Raw genomic sequence first — 23,012 nt, forward strand, 5'->3', positions numbered from 1 at the left:
GCATTTTTTCGGTGGCAGAGATGGATGAAGAACAGCATTGGGAATGAGGAGGCAAAAATCGCCTAGCCTCGATACACAGACTGAGATTGACCAATGCGGGGAGAAGGGAAGAGGAGGAGTATTATGACCAGCAGATTCATATGACGAGCACAGAATCGAATTATCAATTGCTCGAATCAGTTATTTGCACGCATCCGCTCATACCTATGCCTTTTTCTTCTGCTTGAACGAGGCACTCCGCTTCGTGATCTTGGTCTTACTCTTGTTCTTCGCGCCCTTTGCGCCTCCCAATTTGAGTCCACTCTTCCCTGACCTCGCACTCGCACGATGGCCCTCAAACACGAAATTCTCCGGCTTCCTGATGCCCCCTGCCAGAGTCTGGGAAGAGCGCTCTGAAGGTCCTCGGGCAGACGCCTTATCATCTCCTCCTTTCCGCAAATTCGCTGCCGCAGCCCGCCCGAGCAGTTTTGCCGATCGTCCCAACTTCGAAGCTTCCTCTCCTGTCAATTTCCGTTGATAACCACTTCCTGCCCTACCCACAGCTCGCTGGGGTCTCAAAGAAGGCCGCCCGCTACCCGCTTTGGCATTCTTCTTCGGTGCTTTGGCTCTGCTGACGCGCAGTTTACGGGGAAGCATGGGCGGGAATTTCTTTTCATTCAGCAGGAGAGCTGCTTCGACGCCGTTTTCGTCTTCGAACTGGACGTATGCAATGCCCTTGCCTACTCGGGTCGTACTGTCGCGGATGACACGCACGCTTTCTACTTTGCCGCATTTCCCAAATGTTCGCCAGAGGCCTTCTTCGATATCGGCGGGTTCTTTGCCTCGTTTGCGTTTTTCGCGGCCGTCTTCTTCGTTGGCTTCTTGGATATTGGATTCGTCGTCTACGAAGCCGAGGTTGCCAACGAATACGCAGCGTCTGTTGTCGACTTTGGCGGGATGTGCGATGGAGTCGACTCGGAGGTGACGATCGAGGACGACTGATCCGTTGAGATGTTGGCATGCTTCACGAGCGAGTGCGGGTGTAGAGTAGACGGCGTAGGCGTTGGTGGATTTGGCAGTGGCGTCCATGAGCTCTTTCTTCGCGTATGCAGCTTTCTTTGGAATCGCAGATGCGTATGGGGTCGAGCGGAAGCGGATCGATTCGACCTTGGGTTTCGAGGTTCCTTTCTCGCCAGAGAGCTTTGGAAAGAATGAGGCGAGGTGATTCATGAGAGCCTTGCGAGAGGACTTCGAGGAAATGGCGGCGGTGGAAACATTGCCCAAGAATACAGTGCGGTTGGCCTTCTCCAGTTCCACGTCCTTTGCTTCTTCCGTTTCGTGCTTGGGTGGCGCAAATTCGCCTTCGCCGTCGGAGGAGGCAGTTTCATAATGGTCATTCTCGTCCACAGAGTCGCCGTTTCCTTCCTCTTCACTGTCGTTCGCTTCCTGCTCGGGCGGATCCTGCTGCTCCTCACTCTTCTTAGCACGCTTTGCAGCTCGCTCGGCCGCGACACGCTCGGCATCCTTCTCTTCTTCTCGTGCCAGTCGGTCCATGTACGCATCTTCGATCTGCTCTTCCGCATCCCTTCGTTTGCGCTTTCGCCTGGGCTCGCCAACCTCTTCCACAACTTCTGGAGCATCCTCGATCTCTACATCTCCATTATCATCCTCTTCATCATCTTCCATCTCTTCGTCCAGCTCGGAAAGTTCAGCATCGTTATCCTCGTCAGAATCTTCGTCTCCGGCGGCTGGACCCGTCTTCTTCACAGTAACCGTCGCAGTGACAGGCTTCGATTTCACAGGAGGTTGCTACACTGGTCAGTAAGAAGTTCCCAACAACTGTATCTTATCATATTGCGCCATACTTTGACTGCAAAGAGAGACGACAGGGCCGAGTCGACATTTTTCTCGTCTGCAAGCAGGGCAAAGGCCGTCGCAGATTGTTCCCGCTTAGATTTTGTCTTTTTTTCCTTCTTCTCCTTCCTTTCTCGCTTATCTGCCTTTTGAGCGTCTTTATTTTTGTCCCCTGAAGCCATAGTGGGCGAGAATCAATTTTCGTGCAGGAGTGTAAAGTCTCGAGGATGGCAGAATTCAAATAAGCTCAAGCTCAGTGACGATCAAAAGCCGACCGAAGTTGCACGGGCGGTTTCATCACCAGCACCAACTCCGCTCCCCTCTTGTTACCGCACACCATCTGCTACCCTGCCCACCGTACTTACGCTCTATACACTCACAAATTACTGGCGATCGCATGTAGCGCCATCCCGCAGCGAACGACATTGTCAGATCGGCTCCGCACCTCGTTGGCGACCGCGCAGAGCAATGGCGACGCCGCCGGCGCGTCCCAGCCAGAATCTCGACCACAGCTCCACCGCCGCCGGCACCTCTACTCGCGCTCCGCCGTCACCGACGAGATCAGACAATCCCCGACCATCAATATCTCCATTGAGTGCCAAAGCATCGCCCGTCGCCCTTCGCGATCATGCATCGCGGGATACTTTGACCCGAGAAGAGGAAGATGGGCTCGACGCTCCCAGTGGGGACCGAGACGATGACGACAACCGTTCTAGCAGTCTCAGCGAGCCGGACGAGGATCTGGAGGCTGATGCGCAGCAAAATGGCGTGTCAGAGACACTAGCGACGAATGAAGAGCTTTCGGCGCATCAGTCCTTGGAGGTGGACTCGGAAGCGGAAACAGAAAGACTCGATCAAACACCTCACAAGGCTCGAAAACAGCTGGAAGAGACTGGCAGGACACCCAGTAAACTCAACCAGGCTGCCGCGCCCGATGATGAATTGTCGGACCCTCCCTCCCCTCTACCCGCTGGGCCGGGTGCCACGTCGAGTACTGGCACTACAGACACCATTGGTGAGTTCAGTGGACGCAAAACCAGTGTCAATTCGGGATATATACGTGCTGATACCTTTGCGTAGGGAAAAAGCGAAAGCGCTCAGATACCGCAGAGAGTTCTTTGAGCAGTGCCGATTCCGCACTGGCCGAATCGCCGCGAAAACGAAGCCACAGTGTGCCCGACGATAACGCGGGGCAAGAGGACGCAGTGGAAGTGGAGGATGCAGACGGAGATGCAGCTGAAGATATGCTTGAAGCTGCTGAGCCTGAGCATCCAGAGCCTCCAACATCGCCAGTGAAAGGCTCCGGAAAAGCTAAGCGTGGACCTAAGCCGAAAGGCAAAGGCAAGAAGGACGCGGCAAAAGACGCAGGGATAGAGAGCGCGGAGACACTAGAACCGACAGCAGAACAGAGCGCTGAAGCGGCAGCAAAAGCAGAGGAGGAAATGAAGCACAAACCAGCAGCTGCGACTGCGTTCGAAGAATTGGCAAAGCAATTCGCTGCTTTCCGCGAGAAAATGGTCAGCGAAAAACTGGCCGCTACCAATGCGGAGTTGGAACTGCTCAACCAAGCAGATAGCAAGCACCCCGAGTATCTGCGACAAGTGGCTTGCATTGATGCTCGAAAAGCGAAGCAAGAGAACGAAGCCCATGCTTACTACAGATTCAAGCTTGAGAGTCTTCGCCGAACAACGCTTGGTGAGCGAAGCCAAATACACAGCCAGTACTTTCAGCACACCCGACAGCTGCGCGAAGATGTCATGCAACAGCTTGGCGATGATTGGTACAAGATACAGAACGAACGGCGGCAGAGCAACCAGCAAGAGGATGAGAACTACATCTACAAATTCCCGACAAAGAAGGCGGACCAGATCAAACAGCAAGCGAAATACAACCAAGAAGTGTCTGTGTTGAGCGGCGTCGCCAAATACGTTGGCTTCCCGGCAGCCCCAGATATCACTGGCGCAGATCGTGATATGCTGGAAGACGATTTGAAGGCCATGAAGGTAGGATCGCGTCCCCTGATCGCGCAATGGACCGCAAGCTGACCGAGGAGAAGATATCTCGACGTGTGCACCAGCCTGCATCGCATCCGAGGCCTGTGTACTTTCCGAATAGGACGGGACTTGTGCAACCTCAAAGCGAACGTCTCGCACATGAGCAGTTCATTGAGCAAAATGCATGGGCACGCCCTCAAGGGCCAATCCATAGCCATTTAACGCCGAACATCGCACACACTCCCGACTGGGCAGAGCCGAACAACGGACCCAAGCATCTGCTCAACAACCTTAGCGGAGCTCCTGGGTACACAACACCAATGCCCCAGCGGCAATCGCTCGTGGAGCACTCCAGCGCCGGCACCGTGCCAGCTAATAGTGATCCTGCAGAGCCCCCTTCCAGCGCTTTGGCAGCACCTCCCACGCTAGACAGAAGGCTGCCAGACAACCAACCATCTCCACTCGTAATGAATAAACACAAACATTACGGGGCCGAATTCACCGGCTTCCGCAACATATCTGGGGCCAGCACCATCGAGGCGCCGGGCTCAGCTGAGAAAGATTATCGAACAGCAGGGGGAGGTCCTCTGAAAGAACATCCTGAATCTCAGCGCACATTCGACACCAGCCAACTACAACGACAAGTCGCCGAAGTGAGAAGACAGCATGAGCCTTATGGTCAGCCTCTTGTACATGCTCAAGATGGCGGAACGTCAGTAACTTGACGAAGAATTCGGCGAACGCGGTGGCAGAAGATGACAACGGGTGGGACGATGGGTCTCACGAATGTGGCGGCATAAAGACAGGCTGGCCAGCAAGCAGGCAGCACTGCACTGTGTACGAATGTAATGAAGATACCCAGCACCATGTGCTCAATGGATTTGTGCACATCCGCATCCACGCCCGTGTCAACCAACCTAGTAGTTGGTAACCTTGTGAAAGTAATGCATTGAAGCTGAAGATCACGTGTTGACGCATGTGTAAGGCTGGGGCTAGCCGCCCTTTAGCGAAACTCAATTTAGCAAGAACCCCTTCCTCGTAGCTGTCGTCGTGTACAGCTGTCTGATAATTCGCTACCATCCTCCTCCTTTCTTCACGTTCCTTATTTTCATTTCTCTTTTCTCACCCGGAACTTCTCGACCCATGCTTGCGCTGCACGGGTGAACCCAAAGACGCCGCATGTCTCAACAACAGCAGCTCCGCCAGCGCGGAGCCAAGGACGCCAAACGACCACTCACGCCGAGCAAGGATCCAGCTACCGTGCTGAACGGCAAAGTTGAAGAGTCATGGGACAGCCTCAAGGGCAAGGCCAACGAAGTGAAGAACAACGATTGGGATCATGGCATTGCATTCACGATCATCACAATCCTTGGGTTCCTCACCAGGTTCTGGGGCATTAGCCATCCAGATCAAGTGGTCTTCGATGAAGTTCACTTTGGCAAGGTGGGTCGAGTTACAGAGCAGAAGTCTGAACGATGGATGCTCTGTCGAGTATTGTGCCATTATACTAACGAGTACGACTAGTTTGCCAGCTACTACCTCCAACGAACCTACTTCTTCGATGTCCATCCACCCTTCGGCAAGCTGCTGTTCGCATTCGCAGGCTGGCTTGTTGGCTATGACGGCAGCTTTCTTTTCGAAAACATTGGCGACTCGTACATCGACAATCATGTTCCATACGTCGCATACCGAGCGATGCCGGCATTGATGGGAGCACTCACGGTATCTGTAACATACTTGATCATGTGGGAGTCTGGATACAGCCTCCCGGCTTGCATACTGGCTGCTTCGCTCGTGCTATTCGACAATGCACACGTGGGGCAGACGAGGCTCATCTTGCTGGACGCCACACTCGTGCTGTTCATGGCATTGAGTGTGCTTTGCTACATCCGCTTCTACAAGTTGCGCCATGTGCCATTTAGCAGGAAGTGGTGGAAGTGGCTATTGCTTAGCGGTGTCTGCATGAGTTGTGTGATCAGCACCAAGTACGTCGGAGCTTTCACGTTCTTCTCCATCGGTGTGCCGGTTCTGATCGACCTCTGGGATCTGCTGGACATCAACCGCAAGAGGGGTGCGTTGACTCTGCCTGAGTTTGGCAAGCATTTCTCAGCGCGTGTCATTGGTTTGGTCGTGGTGCCCTTCCTCATGTACTTGTTCTGGTTCCAGGTCCACTTTGCGATCCTTTCACGTTCTGGCCCAGGTGATGATTTCATGACACCCGAATTCCAGGAGACTCTTTCGGACAATTTGATGGCACAGAAGGCGATAGGCATCGACTTCTTCGATGCCATTTCCATGCGTCACAAGGACACGAAGGTGTATCTTCATTCGCACACCGATCGCTATCCGCTTCGATACGAGGACGGCCGTGTCTCATCGCAAGGTCAGCAGGTCACTGGGTACCCCCACAACGATACCAACAACCTCTGGCAAATCATTCCTGCCAAGCAGCTGGAAGGTCTCGGGCACCACGTCAAGAACAACGATATTGTGCGCTTCAGACACGTCGTCACAGACACTTGGCTCTTGACGCATGATGTCGCATCGCCTTACTTCCCGACCAACCAAGAATTCACCACTGTGCCAGTTGACCAGGCCAATGGTGATCGTTTCAATGATACGCTGTTCGAGATCAAGATCGACAATGGCAAGGCTGGCCAAGAATTCAAGACACTCTCCTCGCAATTCAAGCTCATCCACGTTCCCACCAAGGTGGCCATGTGGACTCACACGACACCCCTTCCAGATTGGGCTTACAAGCAAGCTGAGATCAACGGCAACAAGAATGCTCTTCAAACGTCAAATACGTGGTATGTCGAGGACATTCAGGGAATTCCTGCCGACTCGCCTCGTCTGGTGAGAGAGGTCAGGAAGCCAAAGAGCATGCCATTCATGAAGAAGTATTTGGAGCTGCAGCGCGCCATGTTCTACCACAACAACGCGCTTACATCGTCCCACCCATACGCATCGCAACCCATTCAGTGGCCGTTCCTGCTCCGTGGAGTCAGCTTCTGGACCGAGAATGCCACAAAGCGACAGATCTACTTTATGGGCAACCCCATTGGCTGGTGGTTCGCATCTGCGCTTCTGGCTGTGTTTGCCGGCATCATCTTCGCGGATCAAATGTCTGTCCGCCGTGGCGTGGATGCACTTGACAGACGTGAGTGACCACTATTTCACCTCCCCGTACACTCAAAGCTGACACACATCTGCAGGAACACGATCTCGGCTGTACAACAGCACAGGATTCTTCTTCCTCTTGTGGGCCGCTCACTACCTTCCATTCTTCATCATGGGTCGTCAGCTGTTCCTCCATCACTACTTGCCGGCACACCTGGCATCGTGTCTTGTGGCCGGCGCTATCGTTGAATTCATCTTCAATATCGAGCCTCAAGAGATCCAGAACATTGGCTCAGGCAACCCCATTGTGGATGGCAAGAAGGGCAGCAAAGCGCAAGCAGCACAGCGAAGCAAACCAATTCGTGAACGAATTGCTGGTCAGACTCTCCTGGCTACATGGGCAGCAAGCGGGATTGTCGTCGCGGTGCTTATCTGGAGTTTCTGGTTCTTCAGTCCGTTGACATACGGCAAGCCTGGCTTGGAGGTCCCACAAGTACTTGCGAGGAAGTGGCTCAACTACGATTTCCACTTTGCCAAATAGGCGAGGAGAGGCGGGATGTAACGTGTACGATTTCACTTGAGGAGGGTCATGACGGCGCGTTCAGCGGGCGTTCGTTGAGGTTGGAGCACCGGAAGATTCGAATGTTGAGACAGCAGAGCAACGAGACAGAAAGCATTTCGTGCATCTCATAGAAACCATAGTGTGGAAAAGCGTGATCTTGAGTACTACAGTCGTCGCCGCCTGACGGAACTGGGTCCGAGTCAAGCAACACCAAGCAGGGCAGACCGTCTCAGACAGTGACTGCCACTTTGCCCCGCGACCCTGCGTGAATTGCGTGCCCTCCAAAGTTTTAGCTGCAGATCGAGCAGTGACACTTTTGCAAACGCCGCCACGTCAACGATCAGACGAGTGCCCGCGAAAGACGATCCTCGGTGAGGTCTCGTGCTGCCCTTCCAGAACTTGGACCGCACTGGCCATGCCAGTCGAATCGCTGCGTCCGGCCCACGACCTCGCCCACTCCACCGCCGTGAACAACACCGACGGCGCCTCGTCGTACAACGCATCCTTCGTCGACGCCTACGACCACGCCTCACAACAGTCCTCATCTCACGGCGGCGCTGCATCGCCCATTGCCCCCGCATACAGTCCCATCACACCCAAAGTGCAACCGGTGCTTCCGGCCTACAGCGCACCTGCCTTCGCAAACGCCCATCATGGCGCCGAGTTCACATTTGCTCCGGTGACGGAGCAGCAGCAGCAGCAGCGGAGGTCCTCGAGTGGGTCTCCGCATACACAGCAGCAGCATGTGCCAGCCATGGTGCCGGCTCAAGGCCAGACGCTGGCCAAGTCAATAGAAACACAACCGGCGCCCAAGCCAGCTCGAATACCGCCGACCGAGTACATACCGCAACCTGCAAATCTGCCTTTCTCAGGCGAAGACTCTGGCGATGCGATCGCCTTGCGCGCCGCAATTTCCACGCTCCAGATTCAAAAGAAGAAGGCGCAAGACGATATCAAAACACTAGCGACTATAAAACAGCTTGCTTTAGAAGACCCGGCAACCTTCCACAAGGAATTGGCCGCTGGGCGTCTACGCGAGCAGAAACCTAGCCTGCGTGACATTCTTGATAACATGGAGGACGACGATGACGATGATGAGGAGGAAGTGGCACTGGGAGCAAGTCGCGAAGAGGATCAGGAGGCTTCGCAGAGAACCGTCAGGCTGCCGTCTGAGATCCCAGATTCACAGCCTTCTCAATCCGCCTCGGGAGACATTGATATGGATGCCGGGAAGGACAATCCTCCAAAGCAGTTTCCTCGAATACCCGCTCCTCAGAACGTCGTGCGGATGCCACATATCAACTGGGACAAATACGGCATAGTGGGCCATCCTCTTGATGACCTACACGAACAGCAACGGAAATGGCCGGGCACGCTAGGCGGATCGGACGGGGAGAAAAGACGCGAATTCGCCATCGCAGCACCTTACAGTCCATGGGAGGACAAACTCCATGACCAGCAACCTGGTCAGGCACATGTGTCAACGCCCGACGCCCTTGATGGTGGAATACGCAAAGATTCCGGTGCTCCCGTGCCGTCTGCCACGGGCACGATTAGTGAGCATATTATGGAAACGAGGAGCAGGAATTGATCGACTTGAATGATATTCTTGCTCAGAAATGGCAGCTGGTGAAACGCCAAAAGTATGGGATCATGCAGTATGGAAATGAAATTGGAAATGGAAACACGACTCAATTGATGAATGATGTGGCGACGATGATAGGTAGCATAAATATGCACTGCGATGAAGTCGTCGACTCTGCTCTCCACCAGACTACATTCCCGTCTAATCTTTTGAACTCTCCACTCCTGACGACGTCTGACATATGTGCTGACAATTTATGTTTATAGGCAAGCACGCCACCGATAGATCTACCAGCGGACGTTGCTCTGCAGTTCTCGTTGCTTGATCTAGGCCTATTCCCGAACGCAGCGTGACTCGCAGGCAGGCGGAGCACGCAAAGCCAGGGACGTACGTGCGGCTCACATCCGTTTCAACTGTTATCGATGCAGTACGAGGCAATGACCAAGCACATTTCCCGGTCAGAATCTGGTCATCACACGGGGAAGAGTAGGTGAAACAAGGGAAAAGTTCTTCGCATATCTACACTGCATCGTCCCGCTTGCTAAAGCAATCTTGTTGCCCGTATTTCTCTTCTGACTGTGAGCTCAAGCTTGCCTTTTGTACTATACACGACCCCGCCCCGGGGACAAGTCTAGATTTACGAGAAGCTCTTGAGGAAGCTCGTCACAACGTCCTTCAGCTTGCCCTCGAGATCCTTGCTCAACGCACCCTCCTTGTCAATCGACTCCAAAAGACCGCTCTCGTTGGTCTTGAGGTGGTTCAAGAAGTCAGACTCGAACTTGAGGATCTTGTTGACGGGCACGTTGTCGAGGTAACCGTTGACACCAGCGAAGATCAAAGGAACCATCTCGTTGACGGCCATAGGTGTGTACTGCTTCTGCTTGAGCAGCTCGGTGAGACGCTCACCACGCTGCAGGGTCTGCTTGGTGGCGGCATCGAGATCGGAACCGAATTGAGCGAAAGCAGCGACCTCACGGTATTGGGCCAAGAAGAGCTTTAGGGAACCAGCGACTTGCTTCATGGCCTTGAGCTGAGCAGCGGAACCGACACGGGAGACAGAAAGACCGACGTTGATGGCTGGACGGATACCCTTGTAGAAAAGTCTAAGGAGAATATTAGCATGCAGCAGGAGCTCACAAGACATTGTGGGGGCACGTACTCGGACTCCAAGAAGATCTGGCCATCAGTGATGGAAATGACGTTAGTTGGAATGTAGGCGGACACATCACCACCCTGGGTCTCAATGACTGGAAGGGCAGTGAGCGAACCCTCGCCGAAGTTCTTGTTCATCTTGGCGGCACGCTCAAGGAGACGGGAGTGGAGGTAGAAAACGCTTGAGTACGATTAGTTGTCGTGTCTGTGAATTCAGGCGCTTGCTGCACTTACTCGCCAGGGTAGGCCTCACGTCCTGGTGGACGACGGAGAAGCAGAGACATTTGACGGTAGGCGACGGCTTGCTTGCTGTGTACTGGTCAGTGATCGTTTCTCGCTGGGGTGGCTTTGAGAGGTAAACTCACGAAAGATCATCGTAGATGATAACGGCGTGCTTGCCTGGGAAAATGTTAGTTCACATTCGAGGTCTGTCAGAGTTGTTTTGTTAAATACCCGAATCCCGAAAATACTGTATGGTGAAATGAACGGTTAGCACATGTTGCTGTGATGTTGTGATGATGTTGTGCAGATGTGTGAAAGATGGGTCATGTGATGCTGAACAGTCATGTGATCCGGTCCGGAAAAGGCCAAGTGTGCAGAAATTTTCGGACAGGCGGGAAAGGGACAGTGTCCGCCAGAGTCCAGTAAGGATGTTGCGTAACGTGTTACACGTTGCTTCCAAGAATGGTGGTGATGGGTGAGGTGCTCAGACGGACGTCGTAGTTGTGAGGTCCTTCTCCGCAACGCCGGCGAGACGAGCCTCCTTCTTGTGTACCTTGCCAATGAGATGCTTGTTGAGATCAGCTGGCTTTCCAAAGGCGGTGTCGCAAATCGCGCAGTAGTACTTCTTTGCAGCCTTGGCTGCAGCGAGGCATCTGGCGGCGCGGGCAGAGTTCTTCGGGTCCTTGAGCTTCTTCTCCTTCTTTGGACTCGGTCCAATGTTGGCAGCAACTTGATCTCGGTGGGCTCGGCATTTCTTGTGATTGCGGAGAGCGGTGGCATCAGCCAGAGAAACATCGCAATCGTCGCAGTGGAAACGCCTCAACGCTTTGGCTTTCTGGCGCACCCCCTTCATTCGATCGAGCTCCTTGACGCGCTTCAGGAACACGGTCATATCAAGGCCGTTCTGAGCGACTTCGGCCTCGTATGCTTCCGCAGTGACGTAGACTTGAGGCTGCTTGATTCGAGGCTGCTTCTGAGGTGCGGCGACGCGGCGAGCCTTCCGATATTGCACCTGGTATTGCACGCGATGCGCCTGTCTCGCGGAAGCAATGTCGCGGAGCTCACTTTCAGACAGTCTCAAATCACCGACCACACCTTCCCTCAGTGGAGTGTGTGAATTGAGGGGAGTCCATTGAACGTCCTCACGTGAGTATGGCACCATGTACTCCCACAGAGCATCCATTGTCGATTTGAAGGATGAGAAGCAGAAGTTTGTGCAGAGCCCTTCGTGACCTTTGAGCCGCAGACGAGCCCGAGGCACGAGCCCAGCCTCCGGAATAGGTGTCTGGCACAGTACACCCACGTGGACCAACTTGAAACCATTGTCGTAGGCCAGACGCACAAAGTGAGGTAGTGCAGAGTGAGTGTAGTTCTTGTAGACGTCCGTAAGCTTGGTGATGCCTCCCTCAGCAGTGCCGGAGCCAACATTGAGGGCATACTGAGTTCCTTTGACCAAGTGTGTGACGTAAACACCCCAGGTGCCCTCACTTGGCTTGGGCAGGGTCTTGAAAAAGGAAGGAGGTGGAGGCTTGTCCGATTGGAAGGCGTCCAACACACCTGGTGACCATGTGATAGGCACGGCGGACATGATCTTCTCACTCTCTGCGTGGAGGACGACCTTGAAGGCTGGGTTGATGTACCAATCGGGAGCATCGATTGACACCAACTCCAGGCACAATTGGTCGATGTGGACACTGTCCGCCATAACGTGTAGCACGTTCCACAAGAGCGGACTGAGTCCATAGCTGCAGTCTTCTCTCGTGATGTGTCTTTCAGCCTGGCTGATTCTTGCTCTTGCTCTTTCGTGTCTCCGGCTCAAGTTTGGGACGTGTTGTAGCTGTCGCCCTGGTCACGACCACACAGTGGCTCTGAAGTAATGAGCGGTTCTCTGCAACTGGTCAGCCAACTGCTCAGTGAAAATGGACGTCGTCATGGCGGAGACACTCACTGAAGGATGGTCTGGATGTCTGGAGACTGACAGCGTCCGAGGGCGACAGTGAGAGGCACTGAACGTGTAGCACGTTATGAGAAGAATGGGACAGCCTGAAGAAATGGCCTCGTCTGTAATGTCAGTCAGCGCGATGCACGAGACCAGGGGACTTGGTGGTGGGTGTACTTACAGCTTTGAGGTGCGCCTTCAGAGAGCGCCGGTGTCCAGCGAGCGCTGGTGCTGATGAGGGTGGTGGTGGTGGTGGTGGTGGGGGTTGTGTCGTTGGACCAGGTCCATGATGAGGTGCTTTGTAGGCAGCTGCCATATTGTGGAAGGAACGCGCCCATCGCGTTCGTGGGAAGTCGCGCTTTCCCTCTGACCACGACCTCACTTGGAGCCCAATTTCGGGGAAATCCAGCATCCAGAACCCAGCACACAGGATCCAGTCCTCATTTCACGGCCAATTGATACTTACCTATGACTGTTTGGGGGGTGAAGGGTGTGAAGTGATGGGGTGGTTATGAGTGACGGGATGGGAATTACGTACCTCTCCCATGGAGCAAGCCGAGAATGGCGCGATGAACTGCAATGGAGCAGCCTCAGAAGCGGTGGCGGCCACAATAATGCAGTACTTCATGGCATCCTGCTCCTCGAGAGTCTGCACGAGCTGCGCGACGGTGGAACGCTTCTGACCGACAGCGACGTAGATACAGTAGAGCTTCTTGCTCTCGTCGTTGCCCTGGTTCCAGCGCTTCTGGTTCAACATGGCGTCGAGGGCGACGGCAGTCTTTCCGGTCTGACGGTCACCAATGATCAACTCACGCTGACCACGGCCGATTGGCACCATGGCGTCGACGGACTTGAGACCGGTCTGCACTGGCTGGTTGACAGACTTGCGGGGAAGGATACCAGGGGCCTTCATCTGAGCACGGCGGCGCTCCTTGGTCTTGATTGGGCCCTTGCCATCGATGGGGTTACCGAGAGCGTCGACCACACGTCCGAGGAGCTCAACACCGACTGGAACGTCGACAATCTCTCCAGTACGCTTGACAGTCTCGCCTTCCTTGACCAATCTGTCGGTACCAAAGAGCACGACACCGACCTGTCCGGCTTCGAGGTTCATGGCCATGCCCTTGACACCAGAGGCGAACCTAGCGCATGCTGTCAGTCCAGCTCACGTGATCTCTACATCTCCATGGTTGGGACATACTCGACCAGCTCCTCAGCCTGAACATTGTTCAAGCCGTAGACACGGGCGATACCGTCACTGTGTGCCCATTAGCATCCTCCTCGCTTCTCGATATGTCTGCCATTGTTGTCCGCATACCCAACAGTGAGGACTCGGCCAGTCTCGGCGAGACCAGACTCCTCTTGCACGCCACGGATTCTCTGTTCCAGGATGGAGGACACCTCGGTGGGCTGTGCCTTTGATTCTGCGGCATATCCGCGAGCGAAAGCAGTGGCGACGGCTGGGGTTGTTCGTTGCTACAAGCAAAACATGACATGTTAGCGCGCTGTCCCTGAGAGCCTCGGGCGTGCCTGGACGACCCGCGCAGCTCGAATGAAGCTCCAAAACCGCATCCGCCTGGTGCAGAAGGCGATGCTCCGACCCATTGAGCCCATCGCTGGTGGTTTCGTGCGGCATTGGAGCTCGTCTGGTGGCGCGAGAGGGCGTACGTACCGCTGCAAATCTGCTGCTGGCGGAAATGGCACCGGCCGCGCGAGCGCTCGACCGGAGCGCGGTTCTGAACATTGTGATGGTGCTCGGGACGCTGCTGATGTGAAGTGCTGCTCCCTCAGCAGATGAAAGATGAAAGTGTGAGCGGAGAGGTGGTTGATGGGTGGACGAGGTTGAAGCTGTGCTCCTCTCACTCAAGTTCTTCCAGCCGGGACATCTCGGCGGACGCTTTGACGCTTGGCATCCGACCGCATCGCTTCCAACAAGCTGACAGCTGCTCAGGCAACTTCACTTCATTTCTTCTACGCTTTACTTCATATTGCCAGAACTGGTTTTGCGAGGCATCTGGCACCTCCCTACAGCTTCAGGTCGCCATTTGTGAGCTCATATCGACACTTTTTCGCACCAACAGGCAACAGGCTCGGTTATCTCGGGATCATGGCGCTCAACCTCGAGAAACAGCTACTTTTCGTACGCACAGCTTACCACAAGGAATGAGATCCGGATACTGATACATGCTGCAGTATGGATCCTATCACCATGACCCGGTATGACTGGCGACTTCATGGACGTTCAACAAGTCATGTGCTCATAGTCGCAGGTCAACGTGGGGATACATATCGTCTTCGTGCCTATATTGCTCCTGACAGGGTTTCTGTTTGTGAGTTGCAGCAAGACAACAAGTTTGGCTCAACTGACAACCATAGGGCACAAATACACCAGCTCTGCCATTTCCCGACTGGTTGACGATACCCAACTTGCCACCGAATCTAGGGACGATTGCCTGTCTAATGTACTTATCGTTATACATTTTGATGGAGCCTGTCGCAGGCGCCATGCTTGCACCCCTGTTACTTGCCGGGACGGCATATGCGAACCACTTGACTTCGACATACGGAATGCAAGCCAACTACATCGCCATCGGAGTTCATATCGCGTCATGGCTGGTTCAGTTTGTCGGTCATGGCGTGTTCGAGGGTCGAGCTCCCGCACTCCTTGACAATCTAGTGCAGGCGATCTTCCTGGCGCCCTTCTTTGTCTGGCTGGAAATTCTCTTCGCATTTGGCTACCGCCCGGAACTCAAGTCACGCCTCGATTCTGCTATTGAGAAGGAACTCAAGAAGCTCAAAGCACAAAAGGAAGCCAAACAGGCAGGCACAACGAACGGCCATGCCAAGTGATTGTATCGCATATTCGGATCAGATTGTACGAATGGACCAGCATGATTGTAATCAATTCTGAGCGAACGGGGGACCCTGCATGAGATTGACGGGCAGGCAAACAGACTGCTACGCAATTGTTCACATAGCTTATCGATATGTTTCTACAGACAAGCTGCATACATAATTGGCGACCTATGACTTCGCACATTTTGTGCAGGTTCTACCGTCGCGTCCGACAGTCGTGGTGGACGGGAAGGGTTCGATGAGGCTGGAAGGTGGTCTTGCCAATGGAGCCGGATTTCGTGCATTTCCAAGACTCAGTATCGAGCGCATCTTGTCTTGATGCTGGCACTGAGCTGCATGCGGGGTTTCGAAACTGCGGTGTTCGAACGAGGCTTCCATGGGCACGCACTGAAAGTGAATCCCAGGAGCCGTGGAATCGCATCAACGGTTGCTGGGGTTGCCATCTATCGCGACTGGTATCCAGAGAGGGGTGCCTGCCGCAGAAGTGGCACTTGAAGTCGGCGTGCCTGCTCTGTCGCTCGAAGTCCTGGTGACTCACATTATAGCTCTGAGAAATGCTCCTTTCAGCGCTTTCGTGACACAACTGTGTACTGCAGAGCAGGCCACTGGTGCGCAGGAGCGTCAGCGCATAGCAATGTGTGAATCTCATTGGACTCCTTGAACTTGTCCGCTCTTCTCCATCCTCGGTCTCCAGTCCCGAATGTGCTGATAAGGGCCGCCCTCTATCACAATTTCCTTTTCATCTGCTGTCCTCCCAAGCACTGTCCCTTGTAACCTGCTGTCGTCGCCCGATTTGCTGTGCTTCTTCTTGAGCGCAGTGAAGAAGTCATCTTCCTTGACGACGCTACCGCCAACTCCAATCAACGGCGCAGCTCCAGGAACGCTGAGGTCTTTCTCCAGTCCTGCCACCCGCTTGATCTCTCTGTACTGACTTGAATCGTACCACTTGGTGAATTCCTTAACATCTCTCGTGTCTTCCTCATCACGCTTCCTCTTCTCCGCGGCAACGCGTTTCTCTCCTCCTTTGGGTATTTGAGCCATTTCTGCTAGAGGTAGACGCATGCGCTCTTTCCATGCCTCTTCTGCGGCTCCATCGAGGGGAACCAGAACTCCGCAGTCTGATAGGGCCATGCGCACGTCTGTGAGCGTCGGAACCGGATCGTTGTGACTCGATAGTGCATGCTGCGCAGTCGTCGAGGCTAGCAGTACGAGATGTCTTTCGGCGAGATTCGTCAAGGTGTCGAGCACCGATGGCTTCGTGCTGTGGAAGCCAGCGGCGCGCAGAGTGTGAAGGATGACCGGCCGCAGAAGCGCGCGATGAAGATCGTGCGACTGCGACATATTGTCGAGCGATGTTTTGAACTGTGATTCAGTAGTACTATCAAGGAATCATGTTGTCGGCGATGCTGTAACTTTCAATCAAGCGGACCGGGTCGCGTCGATGGAGTTGCACGCGGCAAGCTCACATTCACTTCGCCAAGTGACGTCGACCTGCCAAAGCACCGCTCCTTCGGGTCAAAAAGGCGGACGCGAGCTACTTTCAAACATAATCTTACATTCTTCCCTCCGACGATCAGCACATCATGGACAAGATGGATGTAAGCAGCTCGCTCTACACTGCTTACGTATAACTCGAACTGACACTTCTGCCTAGTCCTACAAACACTACAGTAAAACTACACCGAACAAACGAGCTGAAGCAGTCACTAATCCAACTTTTCTTCAGATGCCGCAACCTCTGGTTACCTTGCACTGCAGGCTCTGCCATTGCTAGTCAGCCCCAAGCTGATCGTCAATATGCTCGCATCCGAGCCTCGCCTCATCACCGAGGTCGAAACTTATATGCTACGGGCACTCGGCTTCGCCCTTATAGCACTCTCTGTATTCACGCTGCTGTTGAGTGGGCTATTGCCTGTCTCGCCTCCTTCCACATCAGCGGACACTTCGACGGGCAGCGATAACCCTTATGTTTGTCGCACCTCGGTTACATAGTCTCTATGGGACGCGACTGACTTCAAACCTAGGCTTACCCAACAGCCGTGACGGCCACAGTCTACCACGGCCTTTCGGCTTTCTATTTGTATACCCAAATTACCTATGGATTCAGCTTTGGGTTCGGAAGTGGCATGGTACTCAGCTCAGTACTCTTCTGTCAGTGATTTGTGAAAGAAATCTAGTTAGACCCTCGCTAACTTGTACCAGGTTTTGGCGTTTTCACCTGCTTGTTTGGTAATGAACGAAGCAGAGTCAGTAAAACGACGGGAGCGGACAAAAGAACGTCCAACTTTCCATTCACAAACACCGAGAGTGCTCGCGAGAAAAAGAAGGAGAGTAAGAGGAAGTCTGTGTCCTCGAGATTCAGGTAAAGCACGCCGCAGCATGGAAGGCTTCATGACTCGTACATAATACAACGAGACAATCTATATGTCTCCAAAATTTAGAAATGATCGAAGCCTCTTCCTCGTCTCCATAGCGATACTCCCAGCGCCAGAGTTCTATTCTGACGCCGCATTGGCAGGTGTGTTCTGCATACTCCTGATTCTCTCTCGCTTCTCATACTCCGCCATCTGCCCGGCCAAGTAGTTATCGTACGGATCGTCCTCTCCATCAAAACCGCCAGACATACCGGTCGGCGGGGGCGAGGGTGTGCGATGTGCATGAGGTCTGTCTGGTGTCTCTGAGTTCGGTCGATCGTGCGGTACCGGGGCCGGCTTCTTTCGCCATTGGGGTTCTCCCTTCGTCCAGCTCAATTGCTTTGCCGACTCCACGTCTTGGGCCATTTCGACTCGTACTCTCTCTTCCACATTCCTCATCATATGCTCTTGCTCCGCTTGCGCCAGTGACGCCTCCATCACGCCCTCGAGCAGGATCTCCTTCAATTCCCACTCTTCGCGCTTCTGCCGCTCCAGCTCGTCCACTTGCTTCTTCAAATCTTCACGCTCCGTTTCAGCCCAATACACCTGTCGTCGTAGCAGGCGCATCAATTGGTCGGCGGAGATGCTGCTTTCCCACGCCGTGAAGTGGATATCAGGCGGATAGTGAATCATGAATCCCGGTTGTCCCGTGATAGGATGATGCGCCGGTATATACGTGATGTTGTCGTTCGGGGGCGATGGGTCCACATAATTTCCGTCCTCATCAACTGTAGGCCCCATATCTTGCGTAGGTTGTGTCTTTGCACCGCCGTTGCTCTTGGCCTTGAATCCTTTGCCTTTGCCTGTCGTTGAAGCAGCCGGGTCGGCAGCAGAGCCCCGCGCTGGTTCTGGCTCGTGGACAGTGCGCATGTGTTTCGCCAGGGCGTCGGATCGAGTAAACGCCTTGTCGCATTCTACCGGTCGAGTTAGTCTCCCATGACAGCTGGACGTCGTGAACGAATGTACTCACCTGGCAATTGACAGTAGTATGGCTTTTCTTTGGTATGACTTCGCATGTGCGCTTTGAGCGCATATCCGCTGGGATGATTGCTCGTCTTGCGCTGGCATTCTCCCCATTCGCAAACGTACTTGGTCTTCTTTGGACCGCCTGTTGCGCAGTGTGTCCCTTGCACGTGCTTCACAAGCTCGTCGTTATTCTCTGCGGAGCCAAATGTACAGTCCTTCCAAAGACATTGGGTCTGCGCCTGCTCGCGCAAGGTCCACTCGTTATCGTTCGGCGAGCCAGGCGCGCTGCTGTAGCCGTCGGAGGACACACTGATATTGTCGTCATCCTCTTCTGGATGTGGTGTCGCCGCTTCAAACGTCGCTAATGAGGAGAGTCCAGTCCTGCGACGTTTAGCTGGCGGCTGATCGGCGTCGATGTGCGTGATATCGACACTGGGTCGCGACGATGGTCCGGGTGTACTGAGTCTCTCTTCGGCGTCAGAGTCGACAGACGGGGGATCGGACAGATCGGACGATGCGGGAGAGTCGGCCATGGCGATGAAGGTGTGCAAGATGTCGTCGTGGCTATAGATTTCCTACTTGTGCTGGGGGATGAGGTGGAGTTCAAGGTGAACCCACGTCAAGCTCCCCTGCAGCAGCAAGTGCAACACGCGCGGCCGTTCCCGCCTCTTCACATGCTAATGACCATCACAGCCTGAACAAAATTTCCAACTTACACGCCAACATCCAGAGCCATGGCACAGGCCCCATCGATCGACGTGCTGCTAAATCTGGTGCCGGAACGACCCCAAGTAGTTCAGGACAAGCTGCAGTCCCATCCGGAATTGGCTTCCAAACAAGACCATCATGGCTACAGCCTGGTGCACGCATCTGCGTCATACGGGCATGCTGATTTGCTCAAAGCCTTGATCAAAGACTTCGGCGTTGACCCGAATATCAAGGATGAAGATGGGGAGACGGCCTTGTTCAGCGTGGAGGAAGTGGCAATGGCGAAAGAACTTCTCGAACTTGGCACCGACCGAGCCCTGCGCAATCACGATGGGCAAACTGCTGCGGAGAAGCTGGCAGACGACGACGAGCAACCTGAGGTGGCTGCTTATTTGCGAGAACTCTCAAGCGGCCCTGAAGCACAAAACAGCAATGCTCAACCACATTCTGTGCAAGATGGAGCTCAAGCCCTGCGTCCGCCCCCCTTGCCCGAAGGTCTACAATTGAACATCGGCACCATGGTGCCTGAAGAAGGAGCCGCCGACCCAGAATTCAGAAGACGCATCGAAGAACTAGCTTCTCGAGACGATTTTGACACCGAGGAAGCTCAGCGTGAGCTGCGTGATATTATCGCTGATGCTCTTTCTGGCACTGCCACGGACCCTCAAGCACCTCCCGCATCGAGACGACGCATAGACTGATGAGCCACATGTGACACAAAAAAACTTTCCAGACGGTCACGCAAATATATCCTCATGCCTGATGCCAAGACCTGTCCGATCCGAGAAATCCTGGTCTGTCACGCAGCAACGTGCACCACGATTGACAGCCCCATCGCCGCCGTCACTTGCCGGAGTCTGACTTCCTGTCTTGCGGTATCGAACACTGCTTGCTGCCGACCATACAGCTTCAGCTCGCTTAGCTAGGGCCACCTCGCACGGCCATAAACTTGACGAAAACAGGCGCTCGGTAGAACATCAACCGAGCTGCATTCATCCCCAGACTGGGGTTTTTGCGGGGTACACGAATGAGAGTAACATGCAATGCCGCTAAGACGGCCTTCGACATGGATAATGAGCGACAATGTAACACCTCATGCCCTAGTCGCGGAGCATGTGGCGAGTGCGTTAGTTGATAAGGCCACTCATGCGAGTGGTCTCGCGAAAGCTGGTTACCAGCACGTGGCACGCGGGCAAGGAATTACACTTCTTCCTAAATCCTTCTCCTCTACGACCTCTCTTCACTTCTGCGTGCATCTTTCCATGTGTTTCATCGAGTCCCATCAGCATTGATTTCGGCTCCAGAACCCTTACGTCGTTATGACAATCTTCAAGAAGCACTCGCTTCGCGCGGGTAATACAACACGGACGAGAGCTTCTGAGCTCACGCTCAAGCAATCGATCTACCCATTGGCATTGGTGACGATTTTGTTCTTTCTATGGCAAGAAACACCGCTGCGTTGTAATTCACGAACACTGCTGACTTGTGACTTTGTCGAATAGGGGTTTTAGCTATGGGTACGCTACAAGCGAGACGCCCGCTCATATTCGATATAGCCACTAACAACTGAGGAAACCGATAGGCTACTGGACACGCTCAACAAAGTCGGTACTGACCATGCCACAAGCTTTGCAAACACTGAACAAAACGGCAGCACTTCCAAAATACACTTGGCATTACAAAGGCACGATCCAGCGGGTAGGTACCTGCCTTGCATGGCGCTTGCGATCGTTGTACACAAACTGACAGTCATATCTGCACGTAGTCTTCAAGCCGCGTATTTTGGAGCGTATCCGCTTGCCTCCCTTGGCCACGCAAATTGGCTCCTGCGCCATTACGGATTCAAGATCGTCTTCATATGGGGTCTTTTCTTATAGTACGAGAAAGATGTTGATATTGTCTAGATGCCTCTGACTTTTGGTAGTGGAGTGGGCGCCCTCATTGCATGGCCGTGCATCCTGTATCGATCATTCGGCGGCTTCTGTGCCGCAACATTCATCATCGGAAATGGTCTCGGTTCGCTGGAAACGGCTGCGAATCCATACATCACGATTTGTAAGAATGGCGGCTTATGCTCAGGTGGCATGACAGACTAACGCTTCTCATCTCACAGGTGGACCTCCCAGGTATTCTGAGCTCAGAATCAACTTTTCACAGGTATGGAAATTGGAATCGCAAGTCATCCGCCATTCCGAACACGTTCTGATTGCAACAGGCTTTCAATGGTATTGGCACCGTCGTCGCTCCAGTCTTGGGATCCTATGTCTTCTTCAAGGTATACATCAGTGAAGTCCTTGACAAGGGGAAACCACTGATCTGTCTTGATCATAGGATACTGGAGATAACACAGATTCGCTCAAGAGCGTGCAGTGGGTCTATCTGGCCATCGCTTGCTTCGTCTTCCTCCTCGCCGTAGTGTTCTACTTGTAAGTCCCGGTGTTCACGCATATCTTACTGGAAGTTCTTGCTAATGCCTTCCGAAGCTCCCGTAAGTGCAGTGACAGGACCGCAAAGATTGTTCAAATCAGCATACTTACCTGGTAATACTTCGTTTTAGCATTACCCGAAATCACGGATGCAGACATGGCATTCCAGGCCGAAGAAACTCACGCCAATGCTGCCGTCAAACCATTCTGGCAGCAATATCGCCTGTTCCATGCCGCTTTTGCCCAATTCTGCTACACCGGAGCACAAGTTGCGATCGCAAGCTACTGTATGTCTAGACGAAATTGTCCACCTGTCCCGCCACACGCATACTAACGGAAGCCTTCGTTGCAAAGTCATCAACTATGTCGACGAAACGACAGACTATAACGATTCGCAAGCCGCCCAACTTCTTGCAGGAGCCCAAGGAGCTTTCACCGCCGGTCGCTTCGCCGGGGTTTTCATCATGAAATATGTGAAAGCTCGCTGGGTCTTCCTAGCTTATCTCAGCTTGTATGTCATTTGTCTAATCCAATATCTTGCGTGTTTCGACAGATGCTGACGGAGGGTACACAGGGCCATCATATTCATCTCGCCATCGATTGGCGTGCACGGAAATGCAGGTTTGTATTATCCTTCCTTTCTTCTGACCTCTCCCTTCAGACTGATCGATATGTGAACTTCTGCTGATGTCTCACAGGTATTGCTATGCTATACCTTACCCTTTTCTTCGAATCTATTATCTTCCCGACGATCGTCGCGCTGGTAAGTACTTTCGCTTGGACCATGAACAGTCGTGTACTACAATCTGTTCATCGACTGTGTGTAACAAGACCGTAAATATCGCTCACACTTGTTTCTCACAGGGAATGCGTGGCCTAGGAAAGTACTCCAAACGCGGCTCCGGTTTCATCGTGGGAGGCGTCGCAGGAGGAGCCGTCGTACCTCCAGCTCTAGGAGGAGCAGCAGACGCTTCATCCACCGCGCACGCCATGTCCGTCCCTCTAGCCTTCTTCGTCCTCGCATGGTCCTACTGTTTCGCCGTGAACTACATTCCAGCGTACAGAGATCCCATCGATATGCTCGGCCAAGCAGATATCGGATTGAGAGACAACCCGACCATTAGCGATGAAGAGAAACTCGGCAACAGCGACAGAGAAGCAGAGGTCGGCAAGAACGAGGTCGTGCATAATTAATCGGCTACGCCAGAAGTCACTGAGACGAAGAGGTGAATGAA

At 53.6% G+C, this 23,012-nt stretch overlaps 11 protein-coding genes across 11 annotated transcripts; 7 read left to right on the forward strand and 4 right to left on the reverse strand.

Moving 5' to 3' along the window:
* Positions 1-204: 204 nt before the first annotated feature.
* Positions 205-2,015, reverse strand: CKM354_000389100 (uncharacterized protein; the record flags this gene model as incomplete). Its single annotated transcript, XM_044799109.1, has 2 exons — positions 205-1,788; positions 1,845-2,015. 2 exons carry the CDS (start codon positions 2,013-2,015, stop codon positions 205-207), a joined length of 1,755 nt encoding a protein of 584 aa, XP_044655044.1.
* Positions 2,016-2,301: 286 nt separating this feature from the next.
* On the forward strand, positions 2,302-4,552 carry CKM354_000389200 (uncharacterized protein; the record flags this gene model as incomplete). Its single annotated transcript, XM_044799110.1, has 3 exons — positions 2,302-2,848; positions 2,914-3,836; positions 3,890-4,552. The coding sequence occupies 3 exons, from the start codon at positions 2,302-2,304 to the stop codon at positions 4,550-4,552; spliced, it is 2,133 nt and encodes a 710-aa protein (XP_044655045.1).
* Positions 4,553-5,006: 454 nt separating this feature from the next.
* CKM354_000389300 (dolichyl-phosphate-mannose-protein mannosyltransferase) lies at positions 5,007-7,488 on the forward strand (the record flags this gene model as incomplete). Its single annotated transcript, XM_044799111.1, has 3 exons — positions 5,007-5,270; positions 5,352-6,987; positions 7,043-7,488. 3 exons carry the CDS (start codon positions 5,007-5,009, stop codon positions 7,486-7,488), a joined length of 2,346 nt encoding a protein of 781 aa, XP_044655046.1.
* Positions 7,489-7,924: 436 nt separating this feature from the next.
* On the forward strand, positions 7,925-9,100 carry CKM354_000389400 (uncharacterized protein; the record flags this gene model as incomplete). Its single annotated transcript, XM_044799112.1, has 1 exon — positions 7,925-9,100. The coding sequence occupies one exon, from the start codon at positions 7,925-7,927 to the stop codon at positions 9,098-9,100; it is 1,176 nt and encodes a 391-aa protein (XP_044655047.1).
* Positions 9,101-9,731: 631 nt separating this feature from the next.
* On the reverse strand, positions 9,732-14,151 carry CKM354_000389500 (F1F0 ATP synthase subunit alpha; the record flags this gene model as incomplete). Its single annotated transcript, XM_044799113.1, has 9 exons — positions 9,732-10,197; positions 10,254-10,427; positions 10,481-10,555; positions 10,612-10,645; positions 10,700-10,715; positions 12,946-13,549; positions 13,609-13,665; positions 13,726-13,883; positions 14,080-14,151. 9 exons carry the CDS (start codon positions 14,149-14,151, stop codon positions 9,732-9,734), a joined length of 1,656 nt encoding a protein of 551 aa, XP_044655048.1.
* Positions 14,152-14,514: 363 nt separating this feature from the next.
* Positions 14,515-15,257, forward strand: CKM354_000389600 (uncharacterized protein; the record flags this gene model as incomplete). The annotated part of the gene is made up of 4 exons (XM_044799114.1): positions 14,515-14,547; positions 14,601-14,624; positions 14,678-14,737; positions 14,784-15,257. 4 exons carry the CDS (start codon positions 14,515-14,517, stop codon positions 15,255-15,257), a joined length of 591 nt encoding a protein of 196 aa, XP_044655049.1.
* Positions 15,258-15,908: 651 nt separating this feature from the next.
* On the reverse strand, positions 15,909-16,604 carry CKM354_000389700 (uncharacterized protein; the record flags this gene model as incomplete). The annotated part of the gene is made up of 1 exon (XM_044799115.1): positions 15,909-16,604. One exon carries the CDS (start codon positions 16,602-16,604, stop codon positions 15,909-15,911), a length of 696 nt encoding a protein of 231 aa, XP_044655050.1.
* Positions 16,605-16,846: 242 nt separating this feature from the next.
* Positions 16,847-17,629, forward strand: CKM354_000389800 (uncharacterized protein; the record flags this gene model as incomplete). Its single annotated transcript, XM_044799116.1, has 5 exons — positions 16,847-16,861; positions 16,918-16,933; positions 16,990-17,231; positions 17,288-17,414; positions 17,466-17,629. The coding sequence occupies 5 exons, from the start codon at positions 16,847-16,849 to the stop codon at positions 17,627-17,629; spliced, it is 564 nt and encodes a 187-aa protein (XP_044655051.1).
* A 129-nt stretch (positions 17,630-17,758) lies between these two features.
* CKM354_000389900 (uncharacterized protein) lies at positions 17,759-19,176 on the reverse strand (the record flags this gene model as incomplete). The annotated part of the gene is made up of 2 exons (XM_044799117.1): positions 17,759-18,591; positions 18,648-19,176. The coding sequence occupies 2 exons, from the start codon at positions 19,174-19,176 to the stop codon at positions 17,759-17,761; spliced, it is 1,362 nt and encodes a 453-aa protein (XP_044655052.1).
* A 201-nt stretch (positions 19,177-19,377) lies between these two features.
* Positions 19,378-20,052, forward strand: CKM354_000390000 (uncharacterized protein; the record flags this gene model as incomplete). Its single annotated transcript, XM_044799118.1, has 1 exon — positions 19,378-20,052. One exon carries the CDS (start codon positions 19,378-19,380, stop codon positions 20,050-20,052), a length of 675 nt encoding a protein of 224 aa, XP_044655053.1.
* Positions 20,053-20,670: 618 nt separating this feature from the next.
* On the forward strand, positions 20,671-22,971 carry CKM354_000390100 (uncharacterized protein; the record flags this gene model as incomplete). The annotated part of the gene is made up of 15 exons (XM_044799119.1): positions 20,671-20,792; positions 20,854-20,868; positions 20,934-20,955; positions 21,006-21,049; positions 21,117-21,227; positions 21,276-21,406; positions 21,465-21,508; positions 21,567-21,626; positions 21,683-21,777; positions 21,835-21,848; positions 21,909-22,064; positions 22,132-22,288; positions 22,352-22,398; positions 22,476-22,540; positions 22,642-22,971. The coding sequence occupies 15 exons, from the start codon at positions 20,671-20,673 to the stop codon at positions 22,969-22,971; spliced, it is 1,413 nt and encodes a 470-aa protein (XP_044655054.1).
* Between the last annotated feature and the right edge of the window lie 41 nt (positions 22,972-23,012).

The sequence above is a fragment of the Cercospora kikuchii genome (genome assembly GCF_019650295.1).
Source record: "Cercospora kikuchii DNA, contig_00002, whole genome shotgun sequence".
Taxonomy (NCBI): domain Eukaryota; kingdom Fungi; phylum Ascomycota; class Dothideomycetes; order Mycosphaerellales; family Mycosphaerellaceae; genus Cercospora; species Cercospora kikuchii.